This window comes from Mustela putorius, unplaced genomic scaffold, assembly GCF_011764305.1.
Source record: "Mustela putorius furo isolate JIRA1106 unplaced genomic scaffold, ASM1176430v1.1 tig00003871_pilon_pilon_pilon, whole genome shotgun sequence".
NCBI lineage: Eukaryota > Metazoa > Chordata > Mammalia > Carnivora > Mustelidae > Mustela > Mustela putorius.
In genome coordinates, this window is record NW_025422023.1 from 13,281,282 (window position 1) to 13,307,649 (window position 26,368).

General features: G+C 36.5%; 1 protein-coding gene across 2 annotated transcripts; it reads right to left on the reverse strand.

The window, feature by feature from the left end:
* Nucleotides 1-981: 981 nt before the first annotated feature.
* On the reverse strand, nt 982-13,536 carry GIMD1 (GIMAP family P-loop NTPase domain containing 1). Of its 2 annotated transcripts, XM_004748118.3 has the most exons (3): nt 13,371-13,536; nt 11,245-11,639; nt 982-2,029 (listed from the first exon to the last, which is right to left on the reverse strand). In XM_004748118.3, exons 2-3 carry the CDS (start codon nt 11,635-11,637, stop codon nt 1,769-1,771), a joined length of 654 nt encoding a protein of 217 aa, XP_004748175.1. In that variant the 5' UTR covers nt 11,638-11,639; nt 13,371-13,536; the 3' UTR covers nt 982-1,768. The 2 variants fall into 2 exon arrangements, with proteins under 2 accessions (XP_004748175.1, XP_004748174.1); XM_004748117.3 differs by lacking the exon at nt 13,371-13,536 and having other exon boundaries at nt 11,245-11,666.
* Nucleotides 13,537-26,368: the final 12,832 nt, after the last annotated feature.

Here is a 26,368-nt window from a genome sequence, read left to right on the forward strand (position 1 = left end):
TCTCAGCCTCAAACCCCTGCCGGCACTTGGGTGGCTTAGTGGGTTAAGCATCTGATTTTGGCTCAGGTCATGATCTCAAGGTCCTGGGGTGGAGCCCCACATTGGGCTCACTGCTCAGCGGGGAGGTTGCTTCTCTCTCTGCCTCTGATTCTCCCCCCAACTTGTACTCTCTCTCTCTCTCTCTCAAATAAATAAATAAATAAATAAATAAATAAATTCTTAAATATGTAAATATCTTTTTCTGTCACCAAGTGACCAACCCCTAGGGAAGTGTCAATTTTTTATTTAGTTCTTAAATCAGCTCCATTGTTGAAGCTCTCACTTTACAATTAAATTGGTTCTAGGTTTTCTAATACCATTTATGCTAGAGTTCAGGTAAAATTAAGCATCAAGTAGGCTTTTGAGAGCTTACCGGGGAGAATAATCACAAGCTATAATTTTATTTCTAATAGGAAATTAGTGCATTGCACACTTAAAAAATATGAAACCAAGATGTTTGTAAATTAGGAACTATCTTAGTTAAAGAATTTTATAAATTATAAAGCTCATGTACAAATGTTAAACATGAGGGTGACCCAGTTTTGATTTAGTGGTGGTCTTGGGTGTTGTGATTGACTAGAATTATTTTCCTTCAGTCCTCACTGCTGCCTTGAGACCATCCTGGAGCTCTCTACTAAGCCAAAGTGACAAACCTTATAAAGTAGAGAAGGCTCTTCTTAAGGTAAGGTTTTATTCATTTTTGATTATTGTTACCCTTGTTTCTGCCGCAAGGCTGGGCTCTGAATTTTTACCTGCATTTCCAACCCTAAATAGGAACCACAGTTTTAAGAAGATGGGAAAAGAAAGTTAACATTTATTGAGCATCTACCATGAGCCAAGTTGTTTAATCATTATAGTAACTATCAAGAGGATATTCCAAATGAGGATTTCACAGGATTAAATAATTTTCCTTGTCTAGCATCAAGTAAGTAGTGGAGATAGTTTTTAAAATATAGGTAGTAATTTTTCATTTTAACTTTTATTTAAATATAACAGATACACCAAACAGTTTGGGAATCAGAACTGTTCGTTGTTGAATTTTCACAAAGTGAACACTCTGAAACCAGTCTCCAGGTCGGAAAATGAAACATCACCAGAATCTCAGAAGCCGCCCAGAGCATGCTAATTATCCTCCCCAGAGAGTGATCTCTCCTGATTTCCAGCACTTCCAACATCAGAGTAGTTTATATTACATCAGTTTTGACTGCTTTTGAACTTTATATAAACAGGATCATACAATATATCCTGTTTTACATCTGGCTTCTTTCAACTTTCCGTTTGGGCAGTTCATTGATATTGTCACGTGCAGTTGTAGTTTGCTCATTCTCATTATTGTATAATACTCCACTGTGCGAACATACCTCAATTTGCTTATCCATTTAACTGTTAATGGCCATTTGGATAATTTCCAATAGCTACTTAGCTATTACGAATAGTACAGCTATGAGCATTATTATACACACATGTCTTTTGGTGCACAAATGTACGCATTTCTGCTGAATGTATACTTAGGAGGGCAGTTGCTGTGTCATAGGATTTGTGTTAGGAATTTTGATTACTTTATATTCTTCTTAACTGCCAAACAGTTGTCCAAAATTGGTTATACCAAATGTACACTCCAACCAGCAGCCTATGGGAATTCTGACAGTTCTCATCCATTCTAACAGAGGCATTTTGAAACAAGGTTTCTGACTCTAAAACCCAATGTTATTTTCCTTTTATCTAAATTTTATTTAAAGGTAAGAACTTGGTAACAATTTTCTTTTATGAATTCCATGATTCTTTCTAAGATTATTATTCTTTGTTCATTTAGTGAGTTTCCTTTTTTATACTGGAAAATACATCTGTGCTGAATAGAATTTAGCAGGGTCAGCAGTGTATCGGAGGCCTCACGCAAGTATTTATCTTCAGTGAACCCAGCTTCTTCTATTTTCTCTGCATGGGTGAAAAGAATGGCAGTGTAATTCTTCCAAGCATGTCCCAGAAGTTCCTGAAAGAAAGAAGAAGTTAAATGGCTATTTGACTTGGCCCATAGTCCTCAAACACAAGCAAAGGATAGTTTTTTAGATATATATTAGTTATTAGACCTATATTAGACACATAGACAGTCAACAGATCTGGATGTTATGTTACTAAAAGCTGATATATGTAATGGGGAGTGAAGATGGGGTCAAATAATGGAAATAGAGAGATGGGCAGATTTTGTTTTAAAAAAAGGCTTTCTTCATTTTAATTTGCTCTTATAATTTATGTATATACAACTTCAGAACTGCGTATTATTAATGCTGCATATGATACAATTTCATTTACAACATTCAGCAATAATTTATATTTACCTGCCAACCTGAAGCTATTAGAATTACAGTTCCTTTAAGTCAAAGGACTTCGGCCAAGGGAATTATCCTATCTTTTTTTATAGGAATGTTGTGTTATTATCATAACTAAAAGTATCTTCTGAGGATTTATAATTACATAATCTGGTTACAATCTATTGACTAATCCAATGATGTGTAATGGAAAAGCTAAGATCAAATTACATTTAGTAATTTGGAACAACGACAAAACATTACTGTGATTCGAATCCTCTTCACTTCACATGCCAGAATCAAGCCCAGTTTATCAGAGGACTTCCTCTAATGTGGTTGAAAAACATTGAAGACTGGTATTCCTTTGTTTCGTAATGTGTGGAAGTTGGTTATGGAATAAAGTCTTGTTCTATTAGTGAAAATAAGCTGATATAAAATGGAAGCAACAGAATGTGGCAAATTGTTCACACAATGTGGAAGGTGTCTAGAAATAATCATTTAACATTTTTAATATTCCAAAAGTTATAGGAAATCATGACATTGTGGAAGTAAAATGACATTCCTTTCATTTCAAATATTCTTGTTACCAAAATATTTTCAAAGGTGCTACCAGTTTATAATAGCAATTTGGAGTTTAGACCCTCACCATCATCCTAAATAGAAGATTTAAAGTATTTCATTTTTGAGTTTTCAGAAAAATATGAAATACTTAGGAATAAATACAACAAATATCCAGGACCTCTAGTAATCAGAAGGAAGAAAGAAGGGAGAATAACTAATATTTAGTGGTAGACACTATGCTCATCACTTTACACACTTTATTCCTTTTGAAATTATGTTGATAATGCTTTGTGGGAGATAATACAAACTCGGGTTTAAAAAATCTGAAAGACAGGTTGGGAAACTCTTGCCAATGTATATAACAAATGTAGGACTGGTATTTATAAAACTGAAAAACTGAAAATGAAGAGAGAAAGAGGAAGAGAGAGAAAGGAAGGAGAGGAGGAAGAATCTAGACAGGTAAGTAATATGGAAATATGGCAACTGTGGGACAATATATTTAAATTTAAACATATCTAGACCATGGTTACCAATTACGGTTCCTAATACAGTTTGTCATTTATCAGAGCTATGTATTTATGTATTTATCTCTGTGAGCTTTTGGAAGCTAGAATCTATGTCTTTCTTATCAAAGCCTCACGTTGTAATCTCTCAATAGAAAGTGGTTGGACTAATTAGGAGTTTGGAGCCTCACCATCACCTCAAACAGAAGGCTTAGGGTTTTATTTATTTATTTTGAGGCTTCAGTTTTGAAGTTTAATCTTTGGGACAAAAAATTTACCTTCCTGTAAAATTTCTCTTGTGTTCTGTAGTTCCTGCTCATGGATTTGCATGTAGTCTGTACTTTCTCTTTTGCATTCAGACTCTCTCAATGATTAAGTCCAAAATTTTTCCTCATATCTGTTTAAAATTTATCTGCACCATAGAATAATTGTGTATTTCTGGTTCTCCTAAAAGTGCCCTGACTGAAGAAAATCTGAATGGAAGTTTCAGGATTAGTACATTAAATGAATAATTATTTTTAATAGATTCTATTACAAAAAGAACTTACAAAATAACCTTACAGAAGAACCTTACAAAAGAACTTTTAAGAAGGTATTTTAATTGGTATATTCTTATGTGCCCTCAAAATATAAATTATTAAAATTTAAATTAGCCCAACTTTTAAGGAAGATAGCTGTTTGTAAATCTAAGTATATGTGTAATGTCAACATCACATTTTAGCTAATAGTGACATAGCAACACTTGTTATACTTAGTATGTTGTAATGTATTTCTTGTGAAAAAGATCAAAGAGTCGCAAAATAAACAGGTGTTATGGTTTGAATTGTGTATCCCACTGCAAACTCATATGTTGAGATTTTATTTATTTATCAGAGAGAGAGAGGGGGAGAGAGCGAGCACAGGCAGACAGAATGGCAGGCAGAGGCAGAGGGAGAAGCAGGCTCCCTGCTGAGCAAGGAGCCCGATGTGGGACTCCCTGCTGAGCAAGGAGCCCGATGTGGGACTCGATCCCAGGACGCCGGGATCACAACCTGAGCCAAAGGCAGCTGCTTAACCAACTGAGCCACCCAGGCGTCCCCAAACTCATATGTTGAAATCCTAACCTCTAGTACTTCAGAATGTGACTTTATTTGACAAAGGGTTGTTGCCAATATAATTAGTCAAGTTAAAGCCACTAATGCAATACGATTGGTATTAGAAACATAAAAACATAAAAAAAGAAAATCAAGACCCTTGGATAGATTCTTCACTCACAGCCCACAGAAGGAATTAATCCTGCTAATGTTCATTTCAGATTCCTAGCCTCCAGAACTGAGAGATAATACACTTCTGTTGCTTAAAAGACACCCACCCAAGTAGTGAAATTTGTTATGGCAGCCCTAGCAAATTAATACAAATAGTTGAAAACTTTAAGAAGTGCTAAATAGATCTAGATTCTGGGAATAAAGAGATTTCTGGGTTATGTACATCAGAACCACTTGAGATGTTTGCTAAAAATGCATCAGAATTTTTAGGGATGGAACCTGGGAATTTGAATTTTAAAAAGAACTCCAGGTGATTTATTCCTTCTGCAAAGATTTTCTGAGGGTTACTTTGTTTCAGGAACACAGAGTGGACCATGACATACACTTTTCTGCTTATGTCTAGTGGAGATTCTTTTGTACTAACTTAGAACTGAGGAAGAGGGACAGACAGGAAAGAAAACACTTTCCATTTGTTGTAACTTGCAGGTATTGTGATAGAAAATATGTTGGTGCTATAGAGGCAGACATTTGGCCCGGTTTGGGGCTGGGGTGGAAAGTGAAGGTAAGGGGAGGAATCAGATCCACTTTCTAGCATGTGATGATGCTTCAAGCATAGGAAGCAACAAGAGAGTTATAGGGCAGTGAAGATGTACAAAGTAAAGAGAGTGATTGAGCCTTATTGGGGATTGTATAGTGTATAGTATTGGGAGTTCTCTAAAGTGAAACTAATGATCCTTGAACATTCTTATCTCTGAAAGTTTCACAAATTTAGAGCCAGTTCTAATATTCACCCAGTATTGATCTGTTTATTTTGATGGTTATATTGAAATGTATATTACAAGTTAATAAATAGACACTACCCTTAACCTTTTGAGTGCTACCTCCAGGTCTACCCCCTGGGTTTTGGTTGATGCATGAACCACATTTGTCATTAAATATTTTTTGAAACATCACCATAATAAAAATTCATGCTAAATAAACTGTTTGGCCCAAGTGATCCCTTCCTGAGTTATATATTATAATATAGAATTCTTCTCTTGCTAGGTGAGTACTTATTGCGTTCAATTGTATAACTGTATAACTTTCACAGTATATCTTTAGTTCCTGGTTTTCTAGGTTGTAACATTAACACATTCCCTTTTTGTCTCCACCAGATATTTCCTATACTTTAAACTATAATAACATTCAGGGAAAATGAGTTCAACCACCTAAGGAAAATAGATTTGTAAGTTCAACACCACTTGCAAGTCTATGTGTTCAGCCACTGGGAAGTTTTTACATGTTGATAGTTATTTATGGAAGGATGCTCATGTCCTAAACTGTGAGAGAAATTGCACTTTTGAATTACTGCCAAAAATAGAAGAGAATGGTTGATTTAGCCTATAATCTTTAGATTGATTTTTGGCTGGAAAATAGTTGACTATTTGAAAGTAGTGTCGCTTGGTGTATAGTCATCATGTTAGTGGCCAAACGTGTTCTCTATGGACCCAGAGAAAGAATAATCACAGTTGATTGATACCTCACATAAAAATCCAAGAGTAAGATGAGTTAATGTAAGTTATCTGGTGTTAATAATTTAAATATAGTACTAAGCTAGATGGAAATTTTATAATCAATCATGAATTGTTTGGTTTCAGAGTGCTAATGGGTATGAGTCCATTTAGTCCTTTTGGGACAACCAGTTAGGATATAAACTTTGTTTTCCAGGAATTATGTTCATTTTCCCAGGACCTCACCAGCCCTGCCCCATTTGTTTGTGGTTGATGAAATCATAGCATCTGGACTTTTTAGGGGGAATTTTTTAAAAAGCCAACTATTACATCAACTGAGAAAAAAATTATCATGGAACAGGAGGACAATAAGGACCATTCTTTATATTTCATACTATTCCCTTACTCTCATTCCTCTTAAAGCACCACATTTCTTTTGCCGAGAGCTGAATGATAAGACTTTGTTAGATCAGATTCAGTAAATATTCAACCTTAGAGATATTTTGTCCAAATTGGCATATTTTATAGAAGGGAACATTGTGACATGTGATGTTAAATGGCCAAAGCCTCACAGCTGGATTGTTGGCAGGCCTGGGCCTATAACAGAGGTCCCCTACCTGCCTAGACCATGTCCTTCCCACTAAACTGGAGCTTCTTACTTTAACCTTTACCAAGCCAGTGCATTTTCTTCCCGGATTTTTTTTTTTTCTAAATTAATAGAGAAGTTCTTATACATCGGGGCTGTGTAAATTTGATTTCACTCTGATCAAGATAATCCTGAAGAAGTTTACAAATAATATGTCCTAATTTTAGTTTAAGACAAACATGAACAATAAAATTATAATGACCATAGCTGACACTTAGTATGCACTCATCTTGTGCTAGTGCCCGAGTTAATTTACTATTATGTTAATATGAAATTAGTCCTGAAAATAACCCAGTCAAGTAGACACTATTATTTTTCCCAATTTACCAATGAAGAGATTGAGATTTGGAGAAGCTACTTGCCCAAGGTCCCAAAGCAAACAAGTAACTAAGTAGGAGCTTGACCACAAGTATAACTTACTCCAGAAGCCATGCTCTTTATCTATAATAGATTGCTCATATCCAGTAATTCATTTGAATGAGGTACTCATTACAATCTGCGTAGTGACAAAAACAATAAAAATGTTAATAATGATAGTAATTTTCTATGAAATCTACTCTAAGTCAGGCAAAATGCAGAGCATATTACGTCATTAAACAAAAACCTTAAACCTCTTGAACATAGGTAAAATTATCCTCATTTTAAAAGTGAGGAACCAAAGCCAAGAAACTTGTAGTAATATTTATAGTCAAATACTTAGAATTGTAAGAAGGCTTATTTTTCCACTAAATTCTATCCAAGAACTAAGCTTGTTATCTTTGTTAAGTATTTTCAGGCCTTGTGTTTGCCTCTCTGAGTCTTTTGTGTACATACCCACCTATAACACCAACATTTGAGTTGTTCATTCTAAATAAAAAATACCTGCTTGAAGCCTGATTATGTACAGTAATAATACATGGTACCATGATAATGGAAAGAATTTGGAATTTAGTCAATTCCTGGATTCAATTCCTAGTGCAGTTTGGCTGATTGCTAGCACTTTTCTTAAGGTGATTTTATTGTCTTCTCTTATTCATTATTTGTGGATTTTTAAATAACAGTCAAATGATATTCAGATAATATTTAGATGAATCATTCCCTTTATTTCCCAATTTTGGGGAGATGACTCACATCTCCACCATTTTGCTATAAATTAGGAAGGCCTAACATAAATTAAAAAAAAAAGGGATCATTTGGGGAAATGTTTCATTTGTCATTGCTGCAGCCTACAACCCCTCCAAAAAATATTAGAGCACAAATTAAAAGAGATATTTGAAGAGACCACAGGGAGGTACAAGAAAGAAGAGGTCACTTCTCTGGCACTGGCCTTGTAGGCTCCTTCCGAGGCAGGCGTGAGTGCTGCCAGAAAGGAGGAAAGCAAAAGGGAGAAGGCAGATATTCCGTCCCCCATTTTGCATAAGCCAGGAAGAAAAAGAAATCCAGGGTGTGTCTGGAACCAAGAGGACCTTAACAACTAACTCCTTGCTCTTCCTAACAGCTGTTGGTCCTGTTGAATATTCAGACATTCTGCAGCTGCTCCTAATCTGTGAGCACATCCAGATGGCTGCCACCAGTAACTGAAGCACCTTCAGGAAGAAGGTCATAAACAGCCAGCTTGTGCATAGGCGATCTTCAACCAAAAATTATGATGGAAGCTCAGAATAGGACTGTGGTGCCTACCAGGGGTCATGGGCCCCTCTGTAGGTTACTAAATCTTGGCTTCTCAGTTTTACTGGGAGGGAAAAGATATTTATTTTAGAAAAAAAAATTCTGGATCTGAGTTTAATTGTAGTCCATCTCCTCTCTGCCTTTAAGTCATGAACTGGACACTGAATTAAGAAAGCAGTGGTAAGAGAAGGCGGCTGTATGCCAGGGACTTTTTAAAAAGATCAGAGGCATGTATGAATCAAATTCACTTGTATAAAAAAAAATTAAGGGATTACAATAGAGCTCCATATCCTAAAACTGGAAAAAAAGTCTATTTTTAAAATGTATGTCTTTTTTTCTTAAAAAAGATGTTTTATTTATTTGGCAGAGAGAGAGAGAGAGAGCACATAAGCAGGAGGAGTGGCAGGCAGAGGCAGAGGGAGAAGCAGACTTCCTACTGAGCAGGGAGCCCAATGATGCAGGGCTCAATCCCAGAACCCCACCATCATGGCCAGAGCCAAAGGCAGATGCTAAATTGACTGAGCCACCCAGGCACCCTTAAATTGTATGTCTTTTAAAATACCCTTTTCAGCTAAGCATAGGACAAGCATAGAGAACAATCTGGAGACATAAGGAAAGAGGTTAGTTTTTGAGAAATATTTGTGCATTTACTGAATTTACTGATTTATATCCATCTGTATCTTCAACTTAGTAACAGCTTTAAATGAACTTTAAAACTTATTTAAAAAAATTACACTGGTGGAATGGCAACAGGTTTTCCCTCACTTGATTTCTACCAGAAATATTGTTTGAAATGTAGTCTTTAATAGTTTGGGGGAAGTTTGTGGGTTGTCTTAGATTCCACATTGTTTCTTAATTGCAATCATCTTCTCTTCTTTGCTTTTGCACAGCATGTCCTTGATTTTTCAGGAGTTAGATGATGAAGAATATTTTTTTTATACTCTTGTCTCCCTAATTTTTTCCGCTAGTTTGTTGTGATTTCACATATGGCTCTTTTTTTTTTTTTTTTTTCCATTTTTAAAAACATGCAGTTACTGAAAAAAAAAAGTGTGTCTGTCATTTAAAACAATCTTATGCCTTAACAAGTTAAAGGGAAAAAATATTTATTTGAATCTAAGTACACTATCTTTCTAAGTGTAACAGATCTTGTATCTATGTGATCAGAGATTGGGTTGAAAGAAGAGTGGCATTTATACAAATTCTTGAGTGAAAAAATGTCTGCTCTGTATTCTCCCTGTAGTTCACCTGTGGAGCTTCTAGTAGTGAAGAGTTCTCTTAACCTTGGTGACTTAATGAGGCTACTGAGTAATACTAGTCAAGTCCATTGGTTAAATGGTGGCCCCAGACTAGAGAATCAAGAGATGAGTAGAATGGAGCAGCTCAATGAGCAGTTTCCAGAAATTGTTGCTTATAGATGGACCTGGTTCATACATGTGTATGTACCATATGCAAGTATTACTCCCTCCATCTCCTAGTTATAGCCATATTCATAAGCCCTCCCTATTCCCAGATCCTTACTAGACTGGCTAAACAAGCTTCCAATTTAGTAACTTCTAATAAATGAACAAACAAACACGGACAGACCACTAGGCAAGGTGGCATATGTTATTCATGTTCACGCTGAGGTCTCTGTGGTCTTTTCTTGGCTACAGTGAATGAGTTGCTGACCCTATAGATGATGAGGCACTCAGAGCATCTGAAATTCCTGATGTCTTTCCTATCAATAAAGCACAGCTCACAATGATATAAATTACAGTGAAACTTGCTTTTTCCCAGGCCATACTTTATACTACTTTGGCACTTAGTGTATTGTCTTGTACTTGTTTATCTATTTGTCTCTTCTAGACTCTAAGTTTTTTAAGGACAGGACTGATATATTGTTCATCAGTCATTAAGCTCCGTATAAGTAACTGATACAATTTTCAGTGACTAAATCAGTGAGTGAACACCCATTTGTTAGTAAACTATAAGAGATTGTGCCCTTGATGTTAAAAGGATACAAGTTTTAGTAGTTCTTAAACTTTGCTATTAAAAAAAAAATGGACCATTTATGCAAATGCAGGTACGAAGGTTCTACTCTTGAAATTTAGTACAGCTTGGATGAATATGCATTTTTAACAACAGCCCAGTTGATTCTGAAACAGCTGGTCTGAACACATTTACAAATTCACTCAAGGGTCAGTTAACTTCTGAATTCTAGCATCTTACTTGGGGATTCGGAGGAGTTTGTCTGTGACCTAGATGTAAAATGACTGAATTCCTCTAAAGGAAATTGTAAAAATGACTCTTGGTAGGGGCGCCTGGGTGGCTCAGTGGGTTGGGCCGCTGCCTTCGGCTCAGGTCATGATCTCAGGGTCCTGGGATCGAGTCCCGCATCGGGCTCTCTGCTCAGCAGGGAACCTGTTTCCTCCTCTCCCTCTGTCTGCCTGCCTCTCTGCCTACTTGTGATCTCTCTCTGTCAAATAAATAAATAAAATCTTTAAAAAAAAAAAAATGACTCTTGGTAGGAAAAATCAAGTAATTTTTACCATTTCTTTGTGACCAACACTTATTTTTTTGTCTCTCTCTCTTTTTTTTTAATGTTATGTTTGTCACCATACAATACATCATTAGTTTTGGATGTAGTGTTCCATGATTCATTGTTTGCGTATAACACCCAGTGCTCCATGCAATACGTGCCTTCCTTAATACCCATCACCCAACAGTTGTTTTAAACTTGCTCTAAACTTGTCTCTTAAACAGATTGTCATAGGATAATGTTCTACAAATAGAAATAATGGCATTAGTGTAATTGCCTTTTTGTATTACCTGAATCATCTGGACTGAGGAAGATGCTTCCTGTCCGCAGAGAGGCACGTCTGCTCTCTGGACCAGCAGTGCAAAATGGAGACCCTCTTGCCCGAAGTGATGTGCCAGGGCCTCCTTGACTTCCTGTTTTACATGCTCCTGTTTCAACCTGCTGTGTGGATAACCTGGAGTGTCCAAGACCTGAATCTGCAGAGTTATCTCTTGCCCCCCTCGACGCATGAAGCCACAGAGGTGACAACTGCGGCCCAGACAACAATCTTTGGTTACCGAACATGGAGAAAAGCTGCTGTGGAAGTCAGTACTTCCCAGAAGAATGTTCCCAGCAGAACTTTTTCCACTCTGAGTCATGCCAAAGAGGGCCAAGTTGATGATCATCTTGTTAGAGTCTGTCATGTCTGTGGGTAAACAAAGGTTCAGCATAAGCAGTTAGGCTTCAATATTCACCCAAGGTAAGCCTTCTTACTTGGCCTGGAACATTTCTGGTACTATTTTTGGCTCACTTACCCCTCATTCATAGTGACTAAAGCATGAAGGAGTGCTCCACTAAAGTGGAGATACCCCGATGAGAACAGGAAGATTAAAATAATATTGGTAGTTTGCAATGGGAGAGGAGGGAGAAGTCAAATACAGACAAAGAAGGGACGAGGAAGCAATAATTGCCGGAAAATGAGTGGGGGAAAAAAGAAATTACATGAAGATGATGTAAACCATGTTTAGGAGGAATGTGTTAAGTCGTCATTGTGGCAGGTGAGTCGGTTTAGCAATGGTGCTGAGGTTTCTGGGTTCATTAACGAGGCTAGCATCAATATTTGGAAATAAATCACTTTTAGAGGAAAAGTAGGAACAGAAGAGTGGAAGAAATGGATCTTTCTAGCATTTTAAAAAACATCCCCAATTTCCCCATCTCTCTACCCCTGGAATACACACACAAGTGGCATCTGCAAAAAATTATCTTCCCTGACTTCCTGAATGTTTGTCTCCTATAAAGCATGAATACTGTTAAAGAAGATTTCTGTTTTTGTTTACTTTTTTTTTTTTTTACAACCAGGCAACATTCTGATGAAAATGAGAACTGCTTGTAATTTCTGTTAGGAAATAATTAATAAATCATTTCCATGATCTACCATAGTAACTTACTGGCTTTTGAATAAAGGAAGTAAAGCTCAACACATTGTGTAGCTCAATTAAGAGGGAGGAGAATCTTGGGAGAATCTATTCCATTTACTGCCCTCCTAAAATGGAGGTAATCTTTTGTGTAGAACATAAGAATTTTTCCCAAAGATTTTATTTATTTATTTGACAGAGAGAGACACAGTGAGAGAAGGAACACAAACAGTAGGAGTGGGAGAAGGAGAAGCAGGCTTCCCATGGAGCAAGGAGCGCACGCAATGCAGGTCTTGATCCCAGAACCTTGGGATCATGACCGGAGCTGAAGGCAGATGCTTAAAAACTGAACCACACAGGTGCCCTAGAACAAAAGCATTTTAAAGTCATTGATCATTTTCATTAGATCAGTAAGACAGAGCTATAGCCAATTGCCAAATGAACTCAACCTGCTGATTCAGAAGTAAGAACATTTAATTAAAATTGCATATTTACGGGCATCTGGGTGTCTCAGTCCTTAAGTGTCTGCCTTTGGCTCAGGTCATGATCCTAGGGTGCTGGGATGGAGCCCCACATTGGGCTTCCTGGAAGCCCTGTTTCTCCTTCTCCCATTTCCTCACATTCCTCTCCCATTCCCCCTGTTTGTGCTCCCGCTCTCCCTGTGTCTCTCTCTGTCAAATAAGTAAATAAATAATCTTTCAAAAAATGCATATTTATTATTTTTGCTTATAACTTGTACTTCTGTTATTCAGTTTTATATACCTTTGGCCTTTCTTGTCCTCTATTGTCCCTCACCCCAATCTCCCTAGACTCTAATATGAACATTTTGAAGTAACCTTACACCCCCACACAAAAGACACTCATTTTTGGAGTCCCTCCAGGTGCCCCAATTTACCCAGCTCATTCAGCTGTGTTGGCTGATGAACCACAGTCACTCAAGTTTCTTTTTACTCCTGAATCAAATGCATGATTTAAAAAAATAATTATTATAGAGTCCCAATAACTTGCTATATGTCACCTACCTTTTTCCAATCTTAGAAATACTTTTTCCACAAAGACTTTTCTGGAGCTGGAACAGTTGTTCTTTGGTATGAACTTTAAACTTCTGACAGTGTCACCGTACCACTCTGGGACTGATACTGTATGTGTTTTATTAGGTTAATCTATTACCAGAATCCTCTCCATAAATGGTGCACTGTCTTTCTCTAATCAGCACTGAACTGTTTTTGCCATCTGATAGGCTGAACATTTCAATAGAGACTTCCTGAAACTTTATTTTCAAGATTAAATCAGTTGTTTTAGGGCATTGCTGATAGGTAATACCTTATTTCTAGCATAAATAAATGCAAAATTGACAACTATTTTTTAAAGCCATTCTTTTCTATCTTTTTCTTTTTCTTTTTTTTTTTATAAGATTTTATTTATTTATTTGACAGACAGAGATCACAAGTAGGCAGAGAGGCCAGCAGAGAGAGGAGGGAAGCAGGCTCCTCACTTGAGCAGGGAGCCCAATACAGGACTCAATCCCAGGACCCTGGGATCATGACCTGAGCCGAAGGCAGAGGCTTTAAGCCACCCAGGCACCCCAAGACTGACAACAATTAAACACAAACTAGATGTTCAAAAGCAATGGTCACAATTTTTCCATTGAAAATGATAGAACGTTTCTCATTTACTCTACATCAAAAGTTTCAACAAATAGATACACAATGTAAATGCAATCAAAAGATATTGAGTTCATAGCAGTATTTAGTTAATAAATGCAACATGGGGGCTTAAGTGGGTAGGAGAAGAATAAATGAAACAAGATGGGATTGGGAGGGAGACAAACCATAAGTGACTCTTAATCTCACAAAACAAACTGAGGGTTGCTGGGGGGAGGGGGGTTGGGAGAAGGGGGTGGGATTATGGACATTGGGGAGGGTATGTGCTTTGGTGAGTGCTGTGAAGTGTGTAAACCTGGTGATTCACAGACCTGTACCCCTGGGGATAAAAATATATGTTTATAAAAAATAAAAAATTAAAAATAAATAAATAAATAAATTAAAAAATTCTATAAGAAAATGTTTCGCTATTTCCATGAAGTTGAAATTATCTTATCCTAACTGAGGCAATCACTAACATGCTCATATCTATCTGCACATGTAGTTTCCATATCAATTAATGATAGTATATTTCAGAAAAGGAGTACAACTAACTACAAATTGAGGCCAAATACATTTTGCTTAAAATTGGGGTTTCGTCTTGTTGTTGAAAGCTTTAATTTTTTCTCTATATAACGCATACTTTTCCAACTATCTCTTTAGTGTGTAAGATGTAGAAACCTTAGTATGGTTATATTCTGGTTCATCTTTTCCTATACCTCTCAAAAAGTCTGTGAAGTATGTATTTCTGTGTTAAGGAATCTTGGAGACATCTGGTATGCCTTATGACTTCATGGGCAGAAAGTTTAAGTCTTCCTGTGTGGATATAACAAGGAAAACATGAACTGTTTTCATTCATCTGACAAGCACATTTGGCCTTCTTGAATGAAGCAGAAAGAATCTCCCCCAGGTGGCAGTAGTAGCCCGTTTCCTAAGAAGTAATTTTGAACCAGAATTTATTTCATTTTCTTCTTCAAACCATAAAATGATATTCTTCAAATAGGCAACTTACATCAACACGTATTAATTGTGTGGAAGATCTTTTGAATAAAGGTAAAATGAAGCCATCTTTCCCATGTTTTGTATAAAATGTGACAAGTGTAGAAGGTTCTTAGTTTTCAAACCCTCCACTTTGCAATCATAGCTTAAATCATTTGCTGAATGCAGTAGCTGACAGTTTAACAAATAAAGTTCAGAGTTCATATGTGTGGTTAAAAGCTTCTGCACAGCAAAGGAAACAGTCAACAAAACAGAGAGGCAACCCATGGAATGGGAGAAGATATTTGCAAATGACAGTACAGAAAAAAGGTTGATATCCAGGATCTATAAAGAACTCCTCAAACTCAACACACACAAAACAGACAATTATATAATTATATAATAATTTATATAATAATTATATAATTATATAAAAATGGGCAGAAGATATGAACAGACACTTCTCCAATGAAGACATGCAAATGGCTATCAGACACATGAAAAAATGTTCATCATCACTAGCCATCAGGGAGATGCAAATTAAAACCACATTGAGATACCACCTTACATCAGTTAAAATGGCCAAAATTAGTAAGACAGGAAACAACATGTTTTGGAGAGGATGTGGAGAAAGGGGAACCCTCTTATACTGTTGGTGGGAATGCAAGTTGGTGCAGCCATTTTGGAGAACAGTGTGGAGATTCCTCAAGAAATTAAAAATAGAGCTTCCCTATGACCCTGCAATTGCACTCTTGGGTATTTACCCCAAAGATACAGATGTAGTGAAAAGGAGGGCCATCTGTACCCCAATGTTTATAGCAGCAATGGCCACGATCGCCAAACTGTGGAAAGAACCAAGATGCCCTTCAATGGATAAATGGATAAGCAAGATGTGGTCCATATACACTATGGAGTATTAGGTCTCCATCAGAAAGGATAAATACCCAACTTTTGTAGCAACATGGACAGGACTGGAAGAGATTATGCTGAGTGAAATCAGTCAAGCAGAGAGAGTCAGTTATCATATGGTTTAACTTATTTGTGGAGCATAACAAATAGCATGGAGGACAAGGGGAGATGGAGAGGAGAAGGGAGTTGAGGGAAATTGGAAGGGGAGGTGAACCATGAGAGACTATGGACTCTGAAAAACAATCTGAGTGTTTTGAAGGGGCGGAGGGTGGGAGGTTGGGGGAACCAGGTGGTGGGTATTGAAGAGGGCACAGATTGCATGGAGCACTGGGTGTGGTGCAAAAACAATGAATACTGTTACGCTGAAAAATAAATAAATAAATAAAATTTTAAAAAAGTTCCAATGAGGCTGTATAATTTAAAAATAATTTCCAACAGGTTTACTGGTAGTTTTAGATCTAAGCCAATTTAGAGATTATATAGAAGGGTAGTGTATTGTTACTAGATGTTGTTAAATAATTGATGCTAATTCTTTTTGGATCAGAGTGAAGAAGCAACTTGAAAAATTACCTTCGCTCTTTACTGAAACTTGGCTAAATACAATGTAGCTGGGATAAAACTGTATTACTTTAATGGCTGGCTCTAGAATATCTCTGACAAAGGAAATTGTCTTTGAGAAGTTAGTTGGATTAGCTACTTGAAGTAGAAAAAGGGATCCTGATAACATAAGTCAAACTCACAAGAAGTGATAGCCAAACTGCTGGGAATGAGGGAAGAGCCAAGAAGAGTAGAGAAGATCCAGGAATACCAAGAAGGGATGGAAGGAAGGAGGAAGAGAGAGATAGAAGGGGAAAAGAGAAGGTAATGGGAGACATTAGAACATGGCCGGACTCTGGATTTTCCACTTGTGCAAATGGTTAAAGGAATTTGTGAGAGCAGAGATAGCTAATGTTCAATTTTAAGTTCTTTGCATTTCTGGAATATAAAGTAAGCTGTGTTCATGATTATTTTGTATGAGGGTGGATATTTTTTGTTTGTTTTTGGTTGTAGTTAGCATTTTACTTTATTTTATTTTGTTTTTATGGAAATTAATGGAGAAACCTGAGGTCCTCCCCAGGTTAGCACAGGATGAAGGCCACAGAAGGTGGATATTGGAAATGACACCTGAAGTGAAGTAATTGAGGAAAAGGAGGAGGTTGAAGCTAGGAGACTAGTCCCTAGGAGCCTGCAAGAATCTTGGGAAGGATCTTAGACTTTACACAGTCTCTGAAATGAGATATTCTATGGTAAGGATGACTCTCGTTGACATAAGTAAAAATTATATTTCAAATTACACACATAAGCACAGTATTAATTTGCTAGAACTATCATAGCAAAGTATCATAGACTGAGTGGTTTAAATAAGAAAAGTTAATTTTCTCACAGATCTAGAGGCTAGAAGTGTGAGATTAGGGTATCAGTGGGGTTGGTTTCTCCCAAAGCCTCTCTCCTTAGCTTGTCATGATCATCTTCTCCCTGTCTCTTCATATGGTCTTTCCTGTGTATGTTGTATCCAGATTTTTTTATTTTATAAGGACACCAGTCATAGCGGATTAGGGCCCACCAAAATGACCTAATTTTAACTTAATTACCTCTTTTAAAGGCAATGTCTCCAAAAACAGTCATGTTCTAAGGTACTAGAAGTTAGGATTGTAACATAAGAATTTGGGAGATACATGATTCAGCTCGTAATGCACATGTACACACATTATATTAACATTTGTGCATATATGTATACATTACAATTATATAAATTATACATCTTTATACTCACTAAAATTGTGTCTCTATAATCCATAAAATTGAGGTTTATTATAAGCAGTTCTTGATTTATGGCAATTTGACTTAACAGGTACTCTCATAGCTGTAAACAAACTACAATTTTCATTGGCTTGAACTGTGAACACATTGCTCATTTGTTTTTTTCTTTTCATAATAAAGAAGACCCTTAGAATAATAACCAGAGTCTGTGATTATGATGTCTAACTGACCTTAACCTTGACTGACACTGTTATAAGTGTACAGGAGCACTGATAAGCTGGCTATAGTTGGTGGGAACTTAATTTTCTCTGTCTGAGCTGATCTTGGACTAAGACAACAGATCTTACCTTTCCAAAAATTTCAGAGAGCACTGGCCAGCAGTTTCCATTTTGGGGACAGTCCTAATTTGAATTCATTTTGAAGGTTCTTGGAGCCACAAAGAATGCCCATGTCTGCCCATTGCCAACGGGAATATGAGGAGCCTTTGGTCCAAACTTCATTGGTTTCTCATTTTAAAGACTGTACCAGTCTCATCCTCCCTCAGGAAAATTTTTGATGTTGTTTTTTGTTTTGTTTGCATTTTGCTTTTGAGTATTTCTGATTGATTCTTTTTGAGGATTATAAATGAAATAAGTGTATTTCAAAGCATCTAGGAAACTCAGAAAAGAAGAGAGGAAAATAGGATCATTTAAAACATTTTATTTCCTGGCCCACATGGGACAGTGGCTCCTCTTGGGGAGTGACACAGTAAACACATTTCTTTTTCCAAATTACTCCTGTCCTCCCCCTATTTACTTCAGTTCCTTAAGCAACACTATTGTGATGAGAGGCCTTAATGATGGGATTATGTTTAGCATGTGGTGTGGAGGCAAGACTAATTGTTGGCAATTACTTAGTGTATGGTATTCTTTTGCTATGCTACTGCATTCAGTTTTCTAAGATTTACTTATAATTTTAGTAACTTTATTAATAGTAAAATTACTTTATAGGTTTCTATTTTTTAACCTATATGTATTAGGTTTTCAGATCAAGAATATACTAACCTCTTGAAATAGAAAATTTCTTTCTTTTGTGGTCCTTTGCAGTAATTCAGATACTTTGGCAATTATTCATATCTAGTAGAGTTGAAGAAACTTTCACAAAAACAATTAGGCCCAGCAGCTTTCTAGAGTTCATTCCAGAATAACTTCAAAAATTTCTGCCATAGTAATTTGACTCTTCTTTTGTTAATTTTGATGATCTTTATATTTTGTATTTTAGCATTGATCCCTCTTCTGTGGTGGCTTATATACTGGATTTGACTTTATATGCCTAGTAAATGTTTGCACACATGTGTATGTGTGTGCACATGTGTGTACATGCATTAAACTTTTATACTTTTATAGTTTCAAGTGGATTCCCATTAAAATAAATGAAATTTATAATTTGATACCTCTAGGATATAATGAATGATGTGACTTACAATAACTAAACCTTTGATTACCAGCTTTGAGCTCTTTAGGTTGAAAACTAAGAATCACAGGTATACTCATGTTATCATTTACAATTATAATATAGTAAGTCATATAAATATGTGTTACTATTAAAAAATGAATGCAACCTTGAAAATAAGAGAAAAATTAGTAGGCTTTTTGTTTAAGTTTTTATTTAATCACACTGTGGTCATCACAAGTGCACTCCTTAGTCCCCATCACCTATTTCACTCATACCCCTACCACCTCCTCTTCCCACAACCATAAGTTTGTTCTCTAGTTAAGAGTCTGTTTCTTGAATTAAAAATAGAGCTTCCCTATGACCCTGCAATTGCACTACTACCCCAAAGATACAAATGTAGTGAAAAGGAGGGCCATCTGTACCCCAACATTTATAGCAGCAATGGCCACGGTTGCCAAACTGTGGAAAGAACCAAGATGCCCTTCAGCGGACGAATGGATAAGTAAGATATGGTCCATATACACTATGGAGTATTATGCCTCTATCAGAAAGGATGAATACCCAACTTTTGTAGCAACATGGATGGGACTGGAAGAGATTATGCTGAGTGAAATAAGTCAAGCCAAGAGAGTCAATTATCATATGGTTTCACTTATTTGTGGAGCATAACAAATAACATGGAGGACATAGGGAGATGGAAAGGAGAAGGGAGTTGAGAGAAATTGGAAGGGGAGGTGAACCATGAGAGACTATGGACTCTGAAAAAAATCTGAGGGTTTTGAAGGGGCACAGGGTGGGAGTTAGGGGAGCCAGGTGGTGGGTATTATGGAGGGCACGTATTGCATGGAGCACTGGGTGTGGTGCATAAACAATGAATTCTGGTACACTGAAATGAAATAAAAAAAAAAGATTCTGATCCTTGGTTTCTCTCTCTCTCTCTTTCCCTTTGCTTATTTGTTTTGTTCCTTAAATTCCACACATGTGTGAAATCATTTGATCTTTCTCTGAGACTTATTTCAATTAGCATTATACTCTGTAGCTCCATCCATATTGTTGCAAGTGGAAAAATTTCATTCTTTCTTATAGATGAGTAATATTCCATTATACACACACACACACACACACACACACACACACGATACATATTCTTAATCCATTCATCAATTGATTGACATTTGGGCTGCTTCCATATCTTCGCTATTGTATATAATGCTGCAATAAACAGGAGTGCATGTATTCCTTTGGATTAGTGTTTTTGTATACTTTGAGTAAATACCTAGTTGTGTGATTGTTAGTTGTAGGGTATATCTATTTTTCACTTTTTGAGGAACCTCCATGTTGTTCTCCATGTTGTGCACCGGTTTGCATTCCCACCAACAGTGCAGGAGTGCTCCTTTCTCCACACCCTTGCCAACACCTTTTGTTTCTAGTGGTTTTGATGTTAGCCATTCTAACAGGTGTGAGGTGATATTTCATTGTAGTTTTGATTTGCACTCTCCTGATGAGAAGTGATGTTGAGCATCTTTTCATGTGTCTGTTGACCATCCCTATATCTTCTTTAGAAAGACATCTATTCATGTCTTCTGTCCATTTTTTTAACTGGATTTTTTGGAAGTATGTGTGTGGAGTTTGATAATTTCTTTATATATTTTGGATACTAACCTTTTATTGGATATGTCATTCGAAATATCTTCTCCCACTCAGCGGGTTGCCATTCAGTTTTGTTGATTATTTCCTTTGCTATGCAGAAGCTTTTTAGTTCCAATAGTTTATTTTTGTTTCCCTTTACTAAGGGGGCCTATCTAGAAAGAAGTTGCTATGACCAATGTGAGAGAAATTACTGCCTGTGTGCTCTTCTAGGATTTTTATGGTTTCAAATCTCACTTGGGTCTTTTATCCACTTTTTATTTATTTTTGTGTAGGGTGTAAGAAAGTGGTTCAATTTCATACTTCTGCATGTTGCTGTCAAGTTTTCCTAATATGATTTGTTGAAAAGACTGTCCTTTTTCCACTGGATATTCTTTCTTGCTTTGTTGAAGATTCTTTGATCATATAGTTGTGGGTCCATTTGGGTTTTCTATTCTGTTCCATGTGTCTATTTTTTTTTTTTTTTGCCAGTACCATACTGTTTTTATAACTACAGTTTTGTAATATAATTTGAAGTCTACAATTGTGATGCCTCCACCTTTGCTTTGCTTTTCAAGATTGCTTTGGCTATTTCGGGTCTTTTGAGGTTCCATACAAATTTTAAGATTCTTTGTTTTAGTCCTGTGAAAAAAATGCTGTTGGTATTTTGATAGAAATTGCATTAAATGTGTATATTTACACATTTGGGTAGTATAGACATTTTAAAATATTTGTGCTTCCAATCCATGAGCATAGAGTATCTTTCCATTTCTTTGTGTTGTCTTGCAATTGTAAATAGGATTGTTTTCTTCATTTCTCTTTCTGCCGCTTCATTACTAATGTGCACAAATGCAACAGATTTCTGTACACTGATTTTGAAGTTTATGACTTTACAGATTTCATTTATCATTTCTAGCAGATTTTGGGGGTGAATCTTTCAAGTTTTCTATATATAGTATCATGTCAGCTGCAAATAGCAAAAGTTTAACTCCTTCCTTACCAATTTGGATGTCTTTTATTTCTTTTTGTTGTCTGATTTTTTGTGTGATTCCCATGGCTAGGATTTCCAGTACTATGTTTAATAAAAGTGGTGAAAGTGGACATCCTTGTCCTGTTCCTGACTTCCAGGGAAAAGCGCTCAGTTTTTCCACATTGAAGATGATGTTAGCTGTGGTTTTTCATGTATGGCCTTTATAATGCTGAGTTATGTTCCCTAAACCTATTTTGTTGAGGCTTTTTATCATGAATGGATGTTATACTTTGTCAAATGCTTTTTCTATGTCTATTGACATGACCACATGGTTTTTATCCTTTCTCTTATTGGTGTGATGTATCATGTTGATTGATTTGTGACTATTTGTGACTATTGAACCACCCTTGCAACACAGGGATAAATCCCATTTGATCATGGTGAATGCTTTTTTAAATGTATTATTGGATTCAGTTTGCTAGTATTTTGTTGATGACTTTTGCATGTAAGTTCATCAGATGCTTAATGACTGAGCCACTCAGGTGCCCCCACAGTTTTTGTTTTAAAGTCTATTTTGTCCAATAAAAGCATTGATGCTCTTTCTTTTGACATCTACTTCTGTGATAAATGTTTCTTTAGCCCCTTCTGCAGGTGGCTTTAGGTCTAAAATTAGTCTCTTATAGGCACCATATAGATGGGTATTGTTTTTTCATCTTTTTTGTCACCTGATGCCTTTTGATTGGAGCATTTAGTCCATTTACATCCAAAGTAATTCTTGGTAGATGGGTATTTATTGTCATTTTTTTACTTGTTTTGTTTGAAAATTTTCTCTGATCCTTTCTTGTCTTTCTCTTCATGGTTTGCTGGTTTTCTTTAGTAATATATTTGGATTTCTTTCTCTTTACTCTTTGAATATTTATTAATGGCTATTGATTTGGAGTGACCATTAGATTTGTATGTAATGTCTTCTGCACATAGTAGTCTATATTAAGTTGATGGTCCTTTAAGTTTGAACCCATTCTTGGGCCACCTGGGTAGCTTAGTCAGTTATGCATCCAACTCTTGATTTTGGCTCAAGTCGTGATCTCAGGGTCATAGGATTAAGCCCTGATTTGGTCTCTGTGCTGAGCAGGGAGTCTTCTTGAGGTTCTTTATCTCCCTCTTCCTCTGCCCCTCCCCCCATGCTCTCTCTCTTTCTCAAATAAATAAATAAATCTTTAAAACAAAAGCTTGAACCCATTCTTTACTCCTCCTCATGTTCTAGGTGTATGGTGTCATATTTTACATCCTTTTCTTTTGTGAGTCCCTTGATTGATTGATTTTTTTAGAGAAGTATTCATTTTTACTGCTTTTGTGTTTCTTACCCTCATACTGTCATTTTTGGTCTTTCTTTTCTACTCAGAGAATCCCCTTTAATATTTCTCACATGGCTGGTTTAGTAGTCAAGAACTTCTTTAGTTTTGTGTGTCTGGGAAAATCTATCTTTCCTTCTATTCTGAATGATAACCTTGCTGGATAGAGTATTCTTGGCTGTAGGTTTTTTGTATTTAACACTTTAAATATATCATGTTACTCTTTTCTGGCTTGGAAAGTTTCTGCTGAAAAATCAATCCACTTATAGCCTTATGGGGTTTCCTTCATATGTGACTATTTTTTGTCTTCCTGTTTTTAATATTTTTTCTTTATCATTATATTTTGCTATTTTAATTACAATATGTCTTGGTGTGGATATGATTTTGTTGATTATGTTGGAATATCTGGATATCCTTTTCCTCCTGGATCTGGATATCTGTTTCCTTACCCAAATTAGGCAAGTTTTCAGACATTATTTCTTCAAATAAATTGTCTGCCCCCTATTCTCTCTCTTCTTCTAGGACTCCCATAATACAAGTGCTATTATATTTGATGGAATAACCATGTTCTCTAAGTCTATTCTTGTTTTGAATAATTCTTTTTTTCCTCTTGTGTTCAGCTTGATTACTCTCCATTACTCTGTCTTCTAGGTCATTAATTCATTCATTCCTCAGTTTCTTCCAGCCTTTGGTTCTTTCTGCCAAGCAGGTTTCTCATTTTATTAATTGAGCCCTTTATCTCTGCTATGTTATTCCTTATCTCTGTCTTAAGTTTCTAACTCATGTCTTCCACCCTTTTCTCAATTGCAGTGAGTAACTTTATGATCATTGATTTAAATTTCCATCAATTATGTTACTTATTCTGTTTCACTTAGATCTCTGGCTGTGGCCTTGTCCTGTTCTTTCATTTAGGATACATTCCTCTGTCTTCTCATTTTGTCTAAGTCTCTCTGCCTGTTTCTCTGTGTTAGAAAAGCCAGCTATGTCTCCTTTCTTGAGGGTAGTGGGTTTATGAAGAAGACATCCTGTTGGGCCCTACAGTGTTATGTCCCCTGTTCTGCAGGGCCTGGCATTTCCAGGATGTGTGCTGCATGTACTTTGCTATTGTGTCCTGAATGCTTTATCCTTCAGGCCAGTTGTCTGTAGAGGCTCTCTTTGCTTGTTGTGGTCAGTGGTTATTCTCTGACCTGAAGTTGTCATGTTTTAACTAGGCATGCTCTGGTCTGCGCGTGAAAGACCTGCTTGTGAATGAGGTCGATGCTGCCACCAAAACTGAGGCCTTGAAAACCTCCTGGGTCAGGAGAAACACTGCAGGCCTGGGTTTGGCTCAGTCATCTGGGGAAGGGGATCTGCTGGACAGGAACTGAGGCAAACATGACTGAGAAGGATGGTTCCACAGAGTGATGTGATGTGATGTGATGACAGGGCTTGGTATAAGCAAGTTAGATAGTGAAAGTGGGCACTGTGTTGGTTCCAACAGATGGCTCTGTGTTTATACTGATGGACAGGGTAAGGAAATGGTGCTAGTTAGTTTCTTTGTTTCTGGAAGAATCTCCCCATTAATGTTGTGTTTCTGGGACATACTCAGAGAAGAACAAAGAACTTCTCCACTGTATGCCCAAGGGGCTCTTCACAGTTTCCATGTGATATGTCTACAGTTGTTTGCCTTCCCTTCTCTCTGAGAGTAGCCCCAATGTCCTCTGAGCTCTCCCACAGCCAAGCCCATTGGCCTTTAAAATTCCAGGCTTTAAACCCCACTGCTTGCAAGAATCCACAAAGTTCCAGGCCCTCTTGCATTCAATGCCAATTGCTATGGGAATTTATTTTCCGCATGAGCTCACCTGTGTGCTAATCTGTCTCTTGCCCTTTTCTATGACTGGAGCTCCCTCTCCACAGCAGCTGCCTTGATCTGTTCCTCTCTCAAAGCATGTTTTCACATTCCTATTTTCTTTAAGATGGCCTCTTCTCTACCTATTCTGTGGAGTTTGTTCTGCCAACCTTAAGGGCAATTTCTGGGCTATTCATAAATTTCAGAATCCAGAAACTCTTTGATAGTTATTTAGTAGTTTTCATGGGATGAGGCAAGCTTAGGGTCGTCCTACTATGCCACCATCTTCAAAATTGGTAGAGATTAAAATTCAAAGGATCTCAAATCTTCCAAAATTTATTCTTAAAAAACTTCTACTACATTCTGTTATCCCAATTTAGATCCTCCTTGATAAAAGAGCTTTTATACTCAATTTTGAGAAATAAGATGATATAGTATAATACAGAATATTATTGAAAATATATTAATATAAAAATAATTTTATATGTTAAAGATTTTATATGCTTTATTCTTCTTACTTAGGAAATAACATGCACTCAACCTGTATGATAAGACATTAGGTTGACTTCAACTTCTAAGAGACTCTAATTTGTCATGTATTATTCAATTTCAAACATTTATGTGTTATCAATTCTAGTAATGCCTTGGGAAGCACTAGAAAATTCTCTTATCATAATACAAAGCATCATAAATGCCATGGATATTGGTTAGAAATGAAGTTATGGCCATGGGTATCAGATATCACACCTGATATATCCTAGACTTGATGCCACAAAATCTCCCATTTTATGGGAAATGCCTTTTTTCCCTAAAATAATTGAGAATCTCAAGTCAAGAAAAATAAGCCCTGCATAATAATAACTAACTTATTTAATATACTCATAGTCTTCTGAGGATAATTAATTTTTCTTTTCCAAGAAAATATAAGCTTTTTCTCTCCTTAGTAATTGTTGTGATAGGGAACTAACTTCCTAAATATTATCACTAGAATTTGTTAATAATAAAATATCTGAAACATGGAGACCAATAAAAGATGCTGCTAATTACTTTAGAAAGGTCAGAAAATCCTCTAAAATCCCTTAGTACTTTTTTGTCCCAATTTGAGGTTAAATGGGGTGTATGTGTGTTGCTTGCCCAGTGATGGACTGTTATCGACCACTAAGCTATGCAAAAGACATAATACATGACATTAGTACAGTCTTATCAGCTTCTATCAAAGAATGTCAGCTACATGGGAGGTAGAGTTATTAGTATTAAATTCACGTCTTGAGTCATTTCTGGGTTTGAAATACTGGATGGTAATTTACTATATAGTAGCCCTTTCTTGAACCTTAAAAAAGAAAACAACAGCAGAGTTCTAAAGGTATTTGTGGCCTAAAGCAAGAATTTTAGATTTCCAAATTCCTAACAATACTGAGGAGTGACTGAGATACCAAGAGAAGGAGAATGAAATGGGGGTTATCCTTTGTAGATTTCTGTG

What these genes read in the sequence shown, in the direction of transcription:
- GIMD1 (XM_004748117.3), bottom strand. Translation starts at nt 11,664, where the DNA reads ATGCTGAACCTTTGTTTACCCACAGACATGACAGACTCTAACAAGATG. An exon ending in CCTCAGTCCAGATGATTCAG is followed by an intron (nt 2,030 to 11,244) that starts GTAATACAAAAA and finishes TCTTTCTTTCAG; the next exon opens with GAACTTCTGGGACATGCTTG.